Source organism: Labrus mixtus, chromosome 10 (assembly GCF_963584025.1).
Source record: "Labrus mixtus chromosome 10, fLabMix1.1, whole genome shotgun sequence".
Lineage (NCBI taxonomy): Eukaryota > Metazoa > Chordata > Actinopteri > Labriformes > Labridae > Labrus > Labrus mixtus.
In genome coordinates, this window is record NC_083621.1 from 29,310,462 (window position 1) to 29,327,009 (window position 16,548).

General features: G+C 41.2%; 1 protein-coding gene across 1 annotated transcript; it reads left to right on the plus strand.

The window, feature by feature from the left end:
- Positions 1 to 30: 30 nt before the first annotated feature.
- Positions 31 to 8,283, plus strand: LOC132982531 (NLR family CARD domain-containing protein 3-like). Its single transcript, XM_061049086.1, is given in 6 exon segments — positions 31 to 251; positions 377 to 2,180; positions 2,287 to 2,460; positions 3,166 to 3,333; positions 3,450 to 3,496; positions 8,037 to 8,283. Coding segments are annotated over 6 exon segments (2,337 nt in total). The 5' UTR covers positions 31 to 214; the 3' UTR covers positions 8,144 to 8,283.
- Positions 8,284 to 16,548: the final 8,265 nt, after the last annotated feature.

Consider the following 16,548-nt stretch of genomic DNA (forward strand, 5'->3'; position numbering starts at 1 on the left):
ACTGTTATTTCATATACTACCATTACATTACATTACATTACCATTACTGCTGAAGGAGAACATCGTCACCTTTGTGAAGAACGAGCTGAAGAGAGTCCACAGGGTTCTGAGTCCAGATTACCCAGAATGCTTAGAGAGTCAGAGTGAGGATGAAGAGCAGGGGAGAAGCTGTAAAGAGACATTTTTGACGATAACTCTCCACTTCCTAAGGAGAATGAAGCAGGAGGAGCTGGCTGACTGTCTGCAGAGCAGTAAGAACATTTTAACAGATTTAGTATTTTAGAACAAGGACAAAGAGGTTTAAAGTTCCAAACTCAGATAGTCATGTGATCTATATCAGGATCTGTTCATTGATTTCACTTCTTTCTTTATTCAGGAACGTTTGGTGCAGTGTGCCAACAAAAACTCAAATCTAACCTGAAGGAGAAGTTCCAGTGTGTGTTTGAGGGGATTGCTAAAGCAGGAAACCCAACCCTTCTGAACCAGATCTACACAGAGCTCTACATCACAGAGGGAGGGACTGGAGAGGTCAATGATGAACATGAGGTCAGACAGATTGAAACAGCATCCAGGAAACCAGACAGACCAGAAACAACCATCAGACAAGAAGACATCTTTAAAACCTCACCTGGAAGAGATGAACCAATCAGAAGAGTGATGACAAAGGGAGTGGCTGGCATCGGGAAAACAATCTTAACACAGAAGTTCACTCTGGACTGGGCTGAAGACAAAGCCAACCAGGACATACAGTTCACATTTCCATTCACTTTCAGAGAGCTGAATGTGCTGAAAAAGAAAACGTTCAGCTTGGTGGAACTTGTTCATCACTTCTTTCCTGAAACCAAAGAAGCAGGAATCTGCAGGTTTGAAGAGTTCCAGGTTGTGTTCATCTTTGACGGTCTGGATGAGTGTCGACTTCCTCTGGACTTTAAAAACAACGAGATCCTGACTGATGTCACAGGGTCCACTTCAGTAGATGTGCTGCTGACTAACCTCATCAGGGGGGAACTGCTTCCCTCTGCTCGCCTCTGGATAACCACACGACCTGCAGCAGCCAATCAGATCCCTCCTGAGTATGTTGACATGGTGACAGAGGTCAGAGGGTTCACTGACCCACAGAAGGACGAGTACTTCAGGAAGAGATTCACAAATGAGGATCAGGCCAACAGAATCATCTCCCACATCAAGACATCCAGAAGCCTCCACATCATGTGCCACATCCCAGTCTTCTGCTGGATCACTGCTACAGTTCTGGAGGATATACTGAAGACCAGAGCGGGAGGAGAGCTGCCCAAGACCCTGACTGAGATGTACATTCACTTCCTGGTGGTTCAGTCCAAACTGAAGAACATCAAGTATGATGGAGGAGCTGAGACAGATCCACACTGGAGTCCAGAGAGCAGGAAGATGATTGAGTCTCTGGGAAAACTGGCTTTTGAGCAGCTGCTGAAAGGAAACCTGATCTTCTATGACTCAGACCTGACAGAGTGTGGCATCGATATCAGAGCAGCCTCAGTGTACTCAGGAGTGTTCACACAGATCTTCAAAGAGGAGAAAGGACTGTACCAGGACAAGGTGTTCTGCTTCATCCATCTGAGTGTTCAGTAGTTTCTGGCTGCTCTTCATGTCCATCTGACCTTCATCAACTCTGGAGTCAATCTGATGTCAGAAGATCAAACAACATCCAGGATGTCTAAGATCTTTGGAGACAGACATACACTAAAACATCTCCACCCTAGTGCTGTGGACCAGGCCTTACAGAGTCCTAATGGACACCTGGACTTGTTCCTCCGCTTCCTTTTCGGTCTTTCTCTAGAGACCAATCAGAATCACATACGAGGTCTGCTGACACACACAGGAAGTGGCTCACAGACCAATCAGGAAACAGTCAAGTACATCAAGGAGAAGATCAGTAAGGATCTGTCTGCAGAGAAAAGCATCAATCTGTTCCACTGTCTGAATGAACTGAATGATCGTTCTCTAGTGGAGGAGATCCAACAGTCCCTGAGATCAGGACGTCTCTCCACAGATAAACTGTCTCCTGCTCAGTGGTCAGCTCTGGTCTTCATCTTACTGTCATCAGAAAAAGATCTGGACGTGTTTGACCTGAAGAAATACTCTGCTTCAGAGGAGGCTCTTCTGAGGTTGCTGTCTGTGATCAAAGCTTCAAACAAAGCTCTGTACGTGCTCACATAACTATCCAGGTTAAATGTAGTTCTCTTTATTCAGAAATAACAACTATTGTTTTAAATTGATTTCATTTGTGTTTTTCTGATTCCTCTTCAGGCTGAGTGGCTGTAACCTCTCAGAGAGAAGCTGTGAAGCTCTGTCCTCAGTCCTCAGCTCCCAGTCCTCTAGTCTGAGAGAGCTGGACCTGAGCAACAACAACCTGCAGGATTCAGGAGTGAAGCTGCTGTCTGCTGGACTAAAGAGTCCTTTCTGTAGACTGGACACTCTCAGGTTAGTGTGCAGCTGATGCAGATTATTCCTCTAAGATCATGTTTTCTTGATGAATCATTTATTAAATGGGCCTTGGTGGTGGTTTAAAGTCTTAGTTACTGTATGGTACCACATTAAAGCTGTAAAGCTCTGAGCTCGTTCTATAGCTCCCAGTCTTTTAGTCTGAGGAAGCTGGACTGGAATAAAGAAAGTTAAATATGAAGTTCTTTTGAGTCTTTTTATGATCCTGTATTTTAAAAGGATCTCTCTGAAAGTGAAGCTGTTTCAGAGGCTTGTCACCAGTTTGTTTTGTTGGTCCACAGTTAGAATCTTGACTTCCAAACAAACACTGTGGTAGGAGTCCTTCGTGAGGATCTGGACTCAAACAGGGGTGGGCTGAAGAGAAGTATCCCCACAAACAAAGAAATAAACAAACCATGGATAATGGTTAAACATCAAGAAATAAAGAACCTTTTCTTCAGATGAAACAGTTCAGAACTGTTTCTACATCACTGCTGATGTCAAAGCTGTCTGTGTGTTGATCTCACGCTCAGTCTAATCTGTGTGTGTGTGTGTGTGTGTGTGTGTGTGTGTGTGTGTTTGTGTGTGTGTGTGTGTGTGTGTGTGTGTGTATTTGTATGTGTTTGTGTGTGTGTGCTTGTGTCTGTGTGTGTATTTGTATGTGTTTGTGTGTGTGTGCTTGTGTCTGTGTGTGTGTGTGTGTAGTCTATCAGGTTGTCTGATCACAGAAGAAGGTTGTGCGTCTCTGGCCTCAGCTCTAAGCTCCTCCCCCCTGAGAGAGCTGGACCTGAGCTACAATCATCCAGGAGAACGAGGAGAGAAGCTGCTGTCTGCTGGACTGGAGGATCCACACTGCAGACTGGAGACACTGAGGTACAGACACACAGACAGAAGCTGTCTCACTGTTTCTGAATGATGAACTATGCTTCTTGTCTGATGCTGGATTTAGATGAAGATGAAGTAGATTCTGATCTGGTTTCTTTCTCCAGGTTGGACCATGGTGGACTGCACAGACTGGATCCTGGTCTGAGGAAGTGTAAGTGTGTTTTAATTTCTATTCATCAGAACACAATAGTTTCTGTCTTTTGAATATTCATTCTTAAAAAAACAAATTAGTTTGAACCGTTCACATTTTTATTTATATGCATTATGTGCACAAGAGGGCAAACCAAAAAAATCATGCAAGTACTTAGGTAAGGAAAGCTCAATTCTGATTGGCTCCTTCTTCTCCAATTAGATCGCTGCTATAATATTTACATCATCCCTGATTCATTGTTTGACTGATTACTTACTGATAACATGTCTACCCATGTCACTGACAGAAGAGTGCATTATCCTCAATAGTATTAAAACACGTGTTTGTAAGTATTTCAATCTGACTTTGCCATTTTATGTTGGTATTTTCATGCTACTTTTGTGCTTGTATTGTGTATAGTTTATCGTTTCCTGACTCCTGATTGGTTGATTTTTTGGCACATTTGTAACAGTGTGCAAAGTTGAGCGCGCACTGAGGGCCTGATTTACTAAGGTCCTAATTAAAGAGTACTAAATTGTTTGTTTGTTGTTTGTTTGTTCCAACAATATGCACGTTTGGTTGGTGGGCGTTTTGCAGGTGATCAACAAAGAAACTTTGCGTGAATGACAACAGGTGCAAACCTTGTGGAGGAGGTACTATTTAAGTTAGGTTTTTGCGTGTTTTACTAGTTTACGTCATGTAGAGTTTGGACGGAAAGCAGGATGACTGCAAGTGCAAAATAGGTATTAGTGGGAGAGGCAAATAAACTTACAGTATTTTCGAGTTATAGGAGATAAATCTGAATATTACAAAAAATTTGGCGTATAAGAAAACCTCGGCATTAAACAGGGCCTCTCTTTTCTTCCCTCCATCTTTTGAAGATGAATCGTCATACATTGATTGCGCAGGAGGTGTGAGCTGTCTCCTCTGTGGCACTCGGCACATTGTTGCGCACCAGATAGCTGGCCAGTGCTGTGTCTGATCAGACATAAATGCCCTGGTAAGATGTATTGAAGATGAGGGTACAAGCAGTGGTGAGGTCCCCCCATCCAAGCGTAGCAGCAGCGGGCTGTAGAGGGAGGAGACGAGCGCACTATGGAGAGGAGCGCACGAGCTGGGGGAGAGTCGCGCAGCCCGAGAAAAAGGAAATGAGGGAAATAGGAAGAAATAAATGTCAATGTTGAAATTCTTTAGAATGCAGAGGCTGTGAATGTTCTGTTTTGTTTAAATAGGCAACAATATAGTTTAATCATGGTGTTTCCTGCTGTCATTCCAAACATATTAACATGTATGGGGAATAACGCGATCTTTATGCCTTCTTTTTTTGTGCCTATGTCTCCTCCTAACTTCAATAACAGCAGCCTGTTGTGCGTAACGCTGGTCTCCTGGGTTAGCACGTTCTTTTCAAAGACACCATCACAATCACTGCAGTTTTTGTCCGCTTGGTAAATCACAATGCGTGTACTAACTTAACTTCTTTGCATTTTCTCCTCCCAGTGTTTTGCACACTAAGGCAGAAATGCCCCATATTGCATATTCATTAAGTCAAACATACTAAATGGACAATGCGTGTTGTTTAGCTCAAATGAAAGACGCAATCCTCACTGTTAGTAGATCAGATAGCACATTTTTTGCAGATGGTATCAAGTTTGCACACGTTTTAAGACACTCAAACCTTTAGTAAATCAGGCCCAAAATGAGCAGGGTCGAGAGAGAGAGAGAAGAACAGTGAGCGAGTGGGCGGCGGCCTACCAGCGCACAGAGAGAGACTTTGAGAGAGAGCACACGAGGAAAACTGAGGGAGAGATTGTTAAAGCACACTTGTATGGATTGTTGCAAGCACTCAAACTGATTTAATGAACACTGTATGGATTTTTGTTTGTTCAAACTATATGATTTTTCTCTTGTATATAACTTTTATACAAAATATGATTCAAACCTCTCGCAAAATATATGTTTATGTGTTCAAAAGTGCTCATTGATCGCTCAGGAATGAGGCACAAATATAACACCATACTCTCTCTGCTCCGTGCTTTGTGTTCAAACTGAGAGCGCATGCTCTCTGGATCATAAAAAAGGAAAAACAACTGAACTTGTTCTGCATATAATTCTCTCATATAGCCTTTGCATATAATATTCCGTCCCCCCATAGCCATTAGAGTGTTTCCCAGCAGTTTGCTGATCTTGTTCAGCACCGGGCCCGGTGTCACTCACTCACTCGCTGAGTACTGCCACACTCACTTCATCATCTCCTCCAGTACAGCCACCTGCAGCTCCTGTTGTTGTCCCTCTTTTAAATGAACAAGGTGATGGAAGCACAGATCCAGATAACTTGCTTTGTTTAGCACCATATATACTTTTATAGCGCTGCTCCAGATCAGAGATGTTTTTTCTTCTTCATCTCTGTCACAGTATGTGGTTCGTTTGGCGTTTGCTTGTTAGAGAGCAGAATGTGTTTTAAAGATAGTACAATGCTTCTGTGGTCACATTAAATGTTTAAGAATCTCCTGTACCTGTTGTAATTAAATATGTGTAATTATGAGGATAGGATTGTATTTGTCCAAGTGCTCTATTTTCCCCAAATATTAATTTCCACATCCGAATGTTCTTTTAATTTTTAAATTTGATTATATATTTGAATTTTGAATATTCTTTGACAGCCCTAGAACACAGCAGCACATGTTGGATGAGGGCTGGAAGTAACACAAAGTGATGATGAAAGCCAGGGTCATTTGAGTTGAAATATTACTCAATAAAAAATGTAAACTGAAATAGAAGTGACAATCCAGTGATTAGAAAATCACCATTCATCACATCCAACAGAAATGTATAGTTTACAACATGCAGTTTTTGTGACTTTATGATGTTGGCTGCTGGCCAGCTGCTCCTGGTCGAGCTCGTGGAGCTCTTCAACTTTAAAAACAGCAGAAATCATTTTTGATTTGACATTCATTTTCATAAAGATGTAAATATGCAGAGTCTCCAACATCAAGTTCTCTCCTCAAAAACATCCAGACATGAATTCAGTGATGAAATAGTAACAGAAGATATTTAAAGACAGCAGCTAGCTCTCCTCCTCATCTTCTGGCTGTGCAGACAGTAAAGGCCAAAGGTCGAGCAGCTCCATGGACCAGTTCTTCTTTAAAACTGAAAGTAACAAAAAGTATGTCCTGTAAATGATACAGAACGTTAAAAAAAGGTCAAATGACTGGCAGCTACTGTAATTAAAACTGTAATTTTAAAGTGAAATATCGGAATTCAAATGATGTGCAAAAACATTTCATTTGGGGCGCTGGTGGCGCAGTGGTTGGTGCGCGCGCCCCATGTATGGAGGCTGTCGTCTCAAACGGGCGGCCCGGGTTCACATCCCACCTGTGGCTTCTTTCCCGCATGTCATTCCCCACTCTCTCTCCCTGATTTCAAACTCTATCCACTGTCCTATCTATCCATTAAAGGCACAAAAGCCCAAAAATAAATCTTAAAAAAAAAACAAAAAAAACATTTCATTTAAAAAATACTAACAGCATGTGAGCGTTAGATATTGTGTCTCATTGCGCATGATCGCATGCTGGCTGTCCTCATTGCATCCATTTATGTATTTCTCTGCTCTGTGATTTCAGTTTCCCCTTCTAAACATTAGTATAACATCTGGTGCTTTTATTTTGAAGGTGTGCAAACTGAAGTGTGGTGCTTTTATTTTGAAGTTGGACAAACTGAAGTGTGGTGCTTTTATTTTGAAGGTGTACAAACTGAAGTGTGAAAAAGAAGAAAGAAAGTGTCAGTGCCCCGTCCTCCCTTGTTCTTCATCTGTCTATGCGAGCAACAGAGAGGGTAATAGAAACAGGGTATCAGGATAAAAATGGCGCCCTAACAAGCATAACAGTCTTCATGTAGAATCCAAACTATACAGTGTGTTATTAAGTAAAATCCAAACCAACCACAGAAGACCAATGAATCTGGATCTGATGTGACATGTAGCAGGTACAGAAGAGTCCTCCTCCAAATAGACAGTAATCTGGATCTTTAGTGCATGCAAATTGTAAAGGATTTTTCTGTGAAAAAGATGTTAAGGAAAAAGGTTTCTGGCTTCATATTATAATTAATTTGATGTCCTGAAAAATCTGAACAGAAAATGCTGTCATATTAACACAGACTTTTCTCACAGTAGGCATACAGTATATACATATAAATATATATATATGCCCAAAGCAACACTCATTGGCCAACATTGCCATAATTATTTGATAAAAAATAAAATAACAGGGGGGTTGTTAATTTACAGATAATGTCTGTCATCTTACAGTTTAGTTTATTTAAAAAAACAGATTTCTTTTTTTTTAAATGTGGAGCTATTTACTTTAAAATTAGTATTTTTTTACAGCATGGTAACTCCATTTGAACTTGATTAGAAGTGGATTAGTACATTTCAGTGCTGTCAAACACCATTCAGTGCTGAATATGAACTGTAAGTTTGATTGACTCTCAGTAAGTGTCAGTAAAGTTGTTGATGAATGAACAGATGATAACCTGCAGCTGTGTTGTGTCTCGTTCTCTCCATCAGACGCCTGTGAGCTGGAACTGGACACAAACACAGTGAGCAGAAAACTCAAACTGTCTGACAAGAACAGGAAGGTGACACAGGTGACACAAGCTTCAGTCATATCCTGATCATCCAGACAGATTTGAATACTTGTGTCCTCAGCTGCTGTGTAGGACTGGTCTGACTGGTCGCTGTTACTGGGAGGTCGAGTGGAGAGGAGGAGTTTTTGTATCAGTGAGTTACAGAGGAATCAAAAGGAGAGGAGGCAGTACTGAATGTGTGTTTGGATTTAATGATCAGTCCTGGAGTCTGAACTGCTCTGATGGAGGTTACTCTGTCTATCACAATAACAGAGTAACAAACATCTCCTCCTCCTCCTCCTCCTCCTCCTCCTCCTCTGTCTCTCACAGAGTAGCAGTGTATGTGGACTGTCCTGCTGGCTCACTGTCCTTCTACAGAGTTTCCTCTGACACACTGATCCACCTCCACACCTTCAACACCACATTCACTGAACCTCTCTATCCTGGGTTTGGGTTCTCTCGTGGTTCTTCAGTGTCTCTGTGTGGTGTGTCGGTCTGAGAAACACTGCTGACTGAAGATCAGCTGACTCTGTTCACTCTGTCCAGCTGCTCTGTTTCATGGTTGGTGGGGGTGGTAATGGGGGTTAAATGTATTGTTCTGATCTCACCAATAAAAAATAAGTGACAAAAAAAGCTCAGATAATCCTTAAATCTGTACCTGGATCAGGGTGATCCAAACAGGATCAAAGTTAGCCGGATCACCTGATCCTGGATCATCAAATCTGATCACTTCAAGAGTCCGGTTCTAACGGTCTCTGGTTCACTTCTGATTTAGTTTATTTTGGATTTATAAAGGGGTCAATTAAAGGGATATTTTTGTTGTAATTAAAACTTTAATAATCCCTTTAATTTACCCCTTTATAAATCCAAAATAAACTAAAAGTCCCAAACAAACGAAACATACATTATGAGCCATGAAAGTTTAAATTGTCTCTTTTTAATCCACAAAAAAAAAACAATCCACCGCACGGCTGTTCCCGCCTCCAAAAAAACTCAGCTCGTCCCAAAAAAGTAACCGAAGTAATCCAACTAAAAAGTCAATCGATCGCTGGTTTACCAGAAAGAAAAAGCTGCAGAAAAACAGAAACAACCTCACCAGGATTCAAGGAGGATGAATATCCCGGTCGGTCGGACCTACTTTGTAGCAGCCCGACCTGCGTATCCAGTTGAAATACCTCAAACGTTCTGATCAGTTCTTTTGGGTATCTGAGGTTGAGTTTGTAGACCAGACCCATCAGCAAGTCTCAGCTCTTGGTACATCCAGGTCTTCAAGGTTCTGGTCCTTCACTATCTTTGAGCTGGCTGGATCAGACATTATGGCTCCTCTGGTAACAACAATCTCCATCAGTATCCTTCATTTCAGAATCCTGGCATAAGGACGTCAGAATCCGTTAGTTTTTTTAAGTCATCATGGTTTAAAACAAAAGTTACACAAGTAGTGTTTCTAAACTTTAATGTCTGGATTTACCGACCATGTTTTCTTTGAAGGCCTTCCTCCAGAGATAAACCACCAGGCAGTGGATCACCATCCTTAGAAGGTGAAAAAATGTCTTAGAAGTGGTTCTGAACAACAATGTATTTTAATAAGTACATTACAGGGAGGAGAGGACTGAGTGTTGACCAGTCTGTATTTTTTACAGTACAACTATCATGTACAACATTGATTCAGAAATGTCTGTTTAGCATTATAAAACTTAAGGTAAAAAAATGAATCAGTCACATTTTGATGAAGTATTAATGTAACATTTCAAAATATTTAACACAAAAATAACTTTACCATTCTGCCTTGAACATGTCATTGACTTAACCCAAAAATATCATAACCTCCATTTGTCACAGGTTAAACTACACATGAATGACAAACGTAAGCTAATGTAGACTTTAAATAATAAGTAAATAAAACACTGGTCCACTTACCTTTTCAGTGTCTAAACAATCAGCTGCATGCTGAGTAACAGCATTCAGTTGACTCTGTGAAACACAACCAAAAGAAAGATTGAAAACACTGAAAGCTTGGTCACTGAAGTTCTAGCAACATGTCAATGCTACAGTAACGTTAGCTTAGCACAAACATCACATTTATTTAAGTTTAGAGCTGTGTTAAAAAGATCTTTGAACTGTGTGCAGGTACAGTCATGAAAAATAGTGTAAATAGCTACTTACCGAGTATCTGAATGATTTTTCTTGAAGAAAAAACGTGCCTCTCCCCCGCCTGTCTCACACACATGGTGGACACGGTGTTTCAGCAGAACAAGTGTGAGCAAATTCACACGTTTTGAAATGATGCACACATTGAACAAGAGAAGGTCATTAAGTTATACTAACTTAATATCTACAAATGTTAATTGGATGCAGAAACATTTTGTTTGAAATCAATATAACAATAAGTGAAGACAATGTTCTTTCATTCTGAGTTTGACATACTCATTTAAGAATGTGGTGAACTCACTAAATCTAGTACAAGTAACAAACTTATTATTTGATGTTGAAAAACATATTTATTTTAAGTGTATTCTATTAACCCCATGAATCATTTCTTAGAGTTCTATAGAACAAACTAAATAAAATTAAGTAGAAATAATTGTAATCCTAAGTAATCCCAGTGAAAATATTTAGTGAAAACAATTGAAATATTAAGTAGAATGAACTAAAAACAAACTTTTGTTTAACAAAACAAATCATTAAATTATATGTATTATACAGATTTATCAAAAATAACTGTTACCATGACTTTATTTTTTTTAACTATATTTACCAAATACTTCACTTGGTTATTATACTAATGAAAACAAACCCACTGTACACACATACACATTTCACTTCACATTTATTTAAAACATTCACTTCACACATTTAACAACATTATTTAAAACCTTAACACATGCCACACGTCTGTATATAAGCTGGTTAAATCAACTGTAGAGACAGTGGTAGCAACAGTGATTCTGAAGAACCAAAACATCTTGAAGTACTTTCAGACATGTGTTCCACAAATACACAGGACATCAAGGTCTAAATGCATAAAGACCTTGAGGAGTGCCTCTCTGTATTTAATCATGCCTCTGCCCCTTTGTCTCCATATCACAACCTACAGGACTCAAAGGACCTGCTGCAAAACAGAAGGCCTTGTGGTAAGGTCGCACTCCTAAAAAGAGGTTATAGTCCTCCAAGCAGGCGGACCGGGTTTAAGAACAACCTGCGGCTCCTTTCCTGCATTTCACTCTCTCCTGATTTCCTACTCTATCTAATATCCTATCAAATAAAGGCAAAGAGCCCAAATAAATAGAACTTTAAAGCACCCCACCAGCCTTTTCATTTACATAACATTAAATCTGTGGGACACATGATATAACTTCAGAATGAACACAGACACACACACACACCTGTCTACTAACCTCAATGTCCTTGATCAAGACACTCACATCTTCTCCCAGATGGTCGATGAAACACTGAATGACGACTTTGCGTGCTGGCTGAATGAGTATTCCACTCTGCAGAACAGAAGGTCTTTCAGTAACTGATCAAATATATTATTCCACACATTCAAGCAGGTTTTCTCTTTACTTACCAAACAGGTAATGAAGACTATTTCATTGAATTTACGTTACACAATTTAAACATTGACAAAGATGTGGTTTATGAGACTGGAGGACAGAAAACTTAAAAACTTTACCTGACTGTAACCAGTCTAGGTGTTTCTAATAAAAGCTCCCAGGCCTATACAGATGAACATTGTCAAAATCATGATGTAACTCAGAGGTGACTCAAATGTACCTCCTGTTTTGTGTTACATGAAAGTGGTACTCTTGTTCCTGAGCCATGTTGGTGCTGTAAGACAGATGTTGAAAATACATGTTTCAATTTAAATGCTCTTGCCATAGTCAAGTGTTTCCCCATAAATATGAAAAGACACATTTAGTTGGGCGAGTAGAGCACTTCTCTTAAATAAAATACATGCAATGCATAATGATAAATCAGCTTGATAATAATAGGCTAGTCAATTTAAGGCTGCCAGACTGAATACAGTTCTGTGACTCCCACATTCTGATATTCCTCCCACACAAATATTACAACTGTTTTCTAGATCAGCAGCGGTAAAGTTTACAATTGTCAATTCACCAAAAGTCACTCAATATCTTATTTGGTAATTGTTCAAAATTACAGCAAAATAAGTTGTTCCTAATGTCTAAATAAGAAAAAATAAGAAAGAACTTAGACCTCAGGTGATAGCAGTCTTTTCTCCTGAGGTCTAAGTTCTGCTGCTGAAGTTTACAAGAATTTGAAAAAATGTTGTGTTAATTTTTTTTGTAAAACATATTCAGTTAGTTTACATACAGGCAGTTTTCATATTAGAAATTAGGATTACCATTTATCTTGGAATAAGAAGACATTGTTTTTAACTAGGGGGCTTAAGGTCATTAGGTCTTGACCTCAGATAGTAACTCAAGGCCTCCAGGCCTTCATCATGCACAATGTTGCTGTAAAGGGACTCAACATCCATGGTGGCCATTATGCAGGATCCTGTTTTTCTGCTACTTCTTTTAGGACCTGAGTGCTGTCTTGAATGTAAGAAGGCAATTTTGCAACAAATGGCTTAATAAAGTAGTTAACGAATTTAGAGGCAGGTTCTGTAATAGAGTCATTTCCACTAATAATTGGTCTACCTGGTGGGTTATCCAAGTTTTTGTGGACTTTCGGGAGCATATAAAAAGGATGGAAATCGTAGATGTTGGCTCAGTAAATAGTCATTAAAAGTAGTCAGTGATTTTGTTGAGTCCTTGAACAATAGGGAACACTGTGCAGCTCTTTTTATTGAATTGTCAAAGGCCTTCGATACGGTTGACCATGCAATTCTGAAAGACAGACTGCACAATATTGGACGGTCTGAACAATCTGTATGTTGGTTTGTTAATTATTTATCAAACAGATCACAATGTGTCCAGGTCGAAGGCATTACTTCCAGATGAAGTAAAAAAATGGTGTGCCACAAGGCTCAGTCCTGGGACCACTGTTATTTACACTTATTTACACTTACACAATTAACAGTATCGGTCACAATGTTCCCGATGCAAATTTTTATTTATATGCGGATGATACTGTTATTTATTGCTCCACTCCTACACAGCATCAGGCTCTCTGTCACTTACAAAAGGCCTTTGATTCCGTACAGGACACTCTTCAGGAACTGAAATTGATTTTGAATCCTGATAAAACTAAACTCATGATGTTTTCAAACTCAAAGAAAAAGCTGCCTTCTATTGTTACATCTCAAGGTGAGTCTGTATCATCTTATAAATACCTTGGCTTTGTAATTGATGATACTCTGTCTTTCAAGCTTCATATTCAGCAACTTGGAACGAAGCTTAAGGTGCAGCTGGGTTTTTATTTCAGAAACAACTCTTGTTTTTCTTCTGCTGCAAAAAAACAACTTGTTGCTGCTACTTTCATGCCCCTGATTGATTATGGTGATGTTTTATATATGCATGCATCTTCTCAGATCCTAAAATCTCTGGACACTGTCTATCATGGTGTGTTGAGACGTGGTTGGACGTCGAAATGGATGCCCGCCCCCTCCTGCCCCTCCATGTTTTTCTCTTCCTCTTCTGTACGGTTGGTTATACCGCCTAGGATGGAATTAAAAAAATCATGAGTGCCAAGGGTCTCTGTAGTTTGATGACGGTTTTTTGTGCTCTCAGTGTTCTTGACATCATTATCATCATCTTCATCATCTTCATCGGTGCTTGGGAGATTGAAAGACACTTTCCTGCGTCTGTGGTTTTGTTTTTTGTCCCAGTCATAAATGGAACCCGTGCTGTAATCAATGAGATCTCGTTTGAATTTAGAAATGTTTGCCTGTTTTAATTTTGCTGATAGCTTGTCCAGGTCTTCTTTAATTTTATTCTCAAAGGGTAATCTGTGATCAATCCGATTCCATCTCAGACAGCTGGGCTTCCAGTTCTTTAATCTGTGTTTGCAAGGCCAATTTCTGTTTTCTGGCTTCCTCAATAAGTAATAGGATCAAATCTAGGGAGCAGTTCTTGAGAATTGCTTCCCATTTGTTTTTGAAATCATCATTCTCATAGCCAAATGAAGGTCATTTGTTCAATGTAAGTCCTCTTGGAATCTTGTGCTTCCTCCAGTAATCGGACATGGTCACAACTCTAACAACCACTCTAACAATCCCTCCCCCACCCCCCCGCCCACACCCACAGAGAACGACCAGCCACTCATCCTGCAGACTCATCAGGTGAAGAGGGCCCTCCTCAGCATAGACTGCAGCAAAGCAGCAGGGCCAGACGGGGTCACTGGACGAGCGCTGAAGGCTTGTGCAGACCAGCTTGCTGCAGTCTTCACACCAATATTCAACAAGTCACTACAACAAGCCAGTCCCCACCTGCCTGAAAACAGCAACGATCGTCCCAGTGCCCAAAACATCGGCAATCTCAAGCCTGAATGATTACCGGCCGGTTGCCCTGACCCCAGTAATCATGAAATGCATGGAGAGACTGGTACTGTCACACATCAAATCCTGCATTCCCGCTGGTTTTGATCAACACCAGTTCGCTTACAAGGCCAACAGATCCACAGACGACGCCATCTCACTTGCACTGCACACTGCCCTCACCCACCTGGAACAGCCCAACACCTATGTCAGAATGTTGTTTGTTGACTTCAGCTCTGCATTCAACTCCATCCAGCCCAGCAAACTGGTCAGCAAACTGCACACACTGCAGCTAGGAACCCCCCTCTGTCTGTGGATCCAGGACTTCCTAACCAACAGACCTCAACATGTCAGGCTGGGAGACAACATCTCCTCCACCATCATCCTCAACACCAGCGCTGTGTCCTCAGTCCTATCCTCTATTCCCTGTACACCCACGACTGCACACCCACCCACAGCTCCAAAACCTGCACTGCAGCAGAAAAGAAGAATCTTCAGCGGATCGTCAAAACAGCTCAGTGGATTGTTGGCTCCCCTCTCCTATCCCTCAGAGACATCAACTCGCGCTGTCTCCACAAGCGAGCCTCAAACATCCGGAGAGACACATCTCACCCTGGACACTGTATGTTCACCACCCTTCCCTCAGGTAGACTCAGGACCAGCCGCACACGGACAAACAGACTAAAAAACAGCTTCTATCCCAGTGCTGTGGACAAATTCCTCAACCCATAAACCCCCCTCCCCCCACAAGACGGGAATACAATGTGCAATAATTACCCAAGATTTCTCTTTAAATTCAAATGTCAAATTTTGTTAAATCAAAAGGATTTTGACCATATAAAACAAACACACATAAAATATACTTCTTTTCAATATTACCTTTTTCAAAAGGTTAGTAAATTTAACATGTGCAGATCAGATTACAGTATGGAGACAGATATTATCATGATGACAGTTCTCTGAGGTGAACTGTTGTACAGAGTTATGGCCTTCGGTAAGAAAGATTTCCTGTATTGGTCCTTGTGACAGCAGAGTTGTATCAGTCTGTTGGAGAAGCTGCTCCGCTGTTTGTCCAGTAGGGTGTGCAGAGGGTGATCAGGATTATCCATAATGGATAACAGTTTGTTCAAAGTCCTCCACTACAAAATAGTTCAGCTTGCAGCCTGTCACAGAGCAGGCCTTCTTAATGAGTTTGTCCAGTCTCTTAGTGTCACCAGCTCCAATGCTGCTCCCCAGCAGACCACAGCAGAGAACAGTGCACTGGACACAACAGACTGATAGAAGATCTCCAACATCTTACTGCACATGTTGAAGGATCTCAGCTTTCTCAGAAAGTAGAGTCGGCTCATCCCCTTCTTGTACACAGCCTGAGTGTTGGCCTTCCAGTTCAGTTTGTTGTCTATGTTGACACCCAGGTACTTGTACTCCTCCACCACAGACACATCCTCTCCCAGGATGCACAGCGGTGGTGGCTCTGTCCTCTTCCTTCTGAAGTCAATCATCATCTCCCTGGTCTTGTCCAAGTTCAGAATCAGGTGATTTCTTCCTGTCCACTCCACAAAGTTATCCACCAGCTCTCTGTACTCCCCCTCTTGCCCATCACTTATACACCCCACCACCGCAGAGTCATCAGAAAACTTCTGCAAGTGGCATGACCTGGAGTTGTACTGAAAGTCAGAGGTGTACAAGGTGAAAAGGAAAGGAAACAGCACAGTCCCCTGTGGAGCTCCTGTACTACTCTCCACCATACCAGACTGAACACTGCCAAGTCGGACAAACTGTGGTCTGTCTGTCAGGTAGTCAGTAATCCAGGAGATGATGGACGAGTCCACACCCATCAACTGCAGCTTCTCTTCCAGCAGTTGTGGCTGGATGGTGTTGAATGCACTGGAGAAATCAAAAAAGGTGATTCTCACAGTGCAGCCGTTTCCCTCCAGATGTGAGTGAGTACGCTGCAGCAGGTAGATGATGGCATCGTCCACTCCCAGGTGTGGCTGGTAGGCAAATTGTA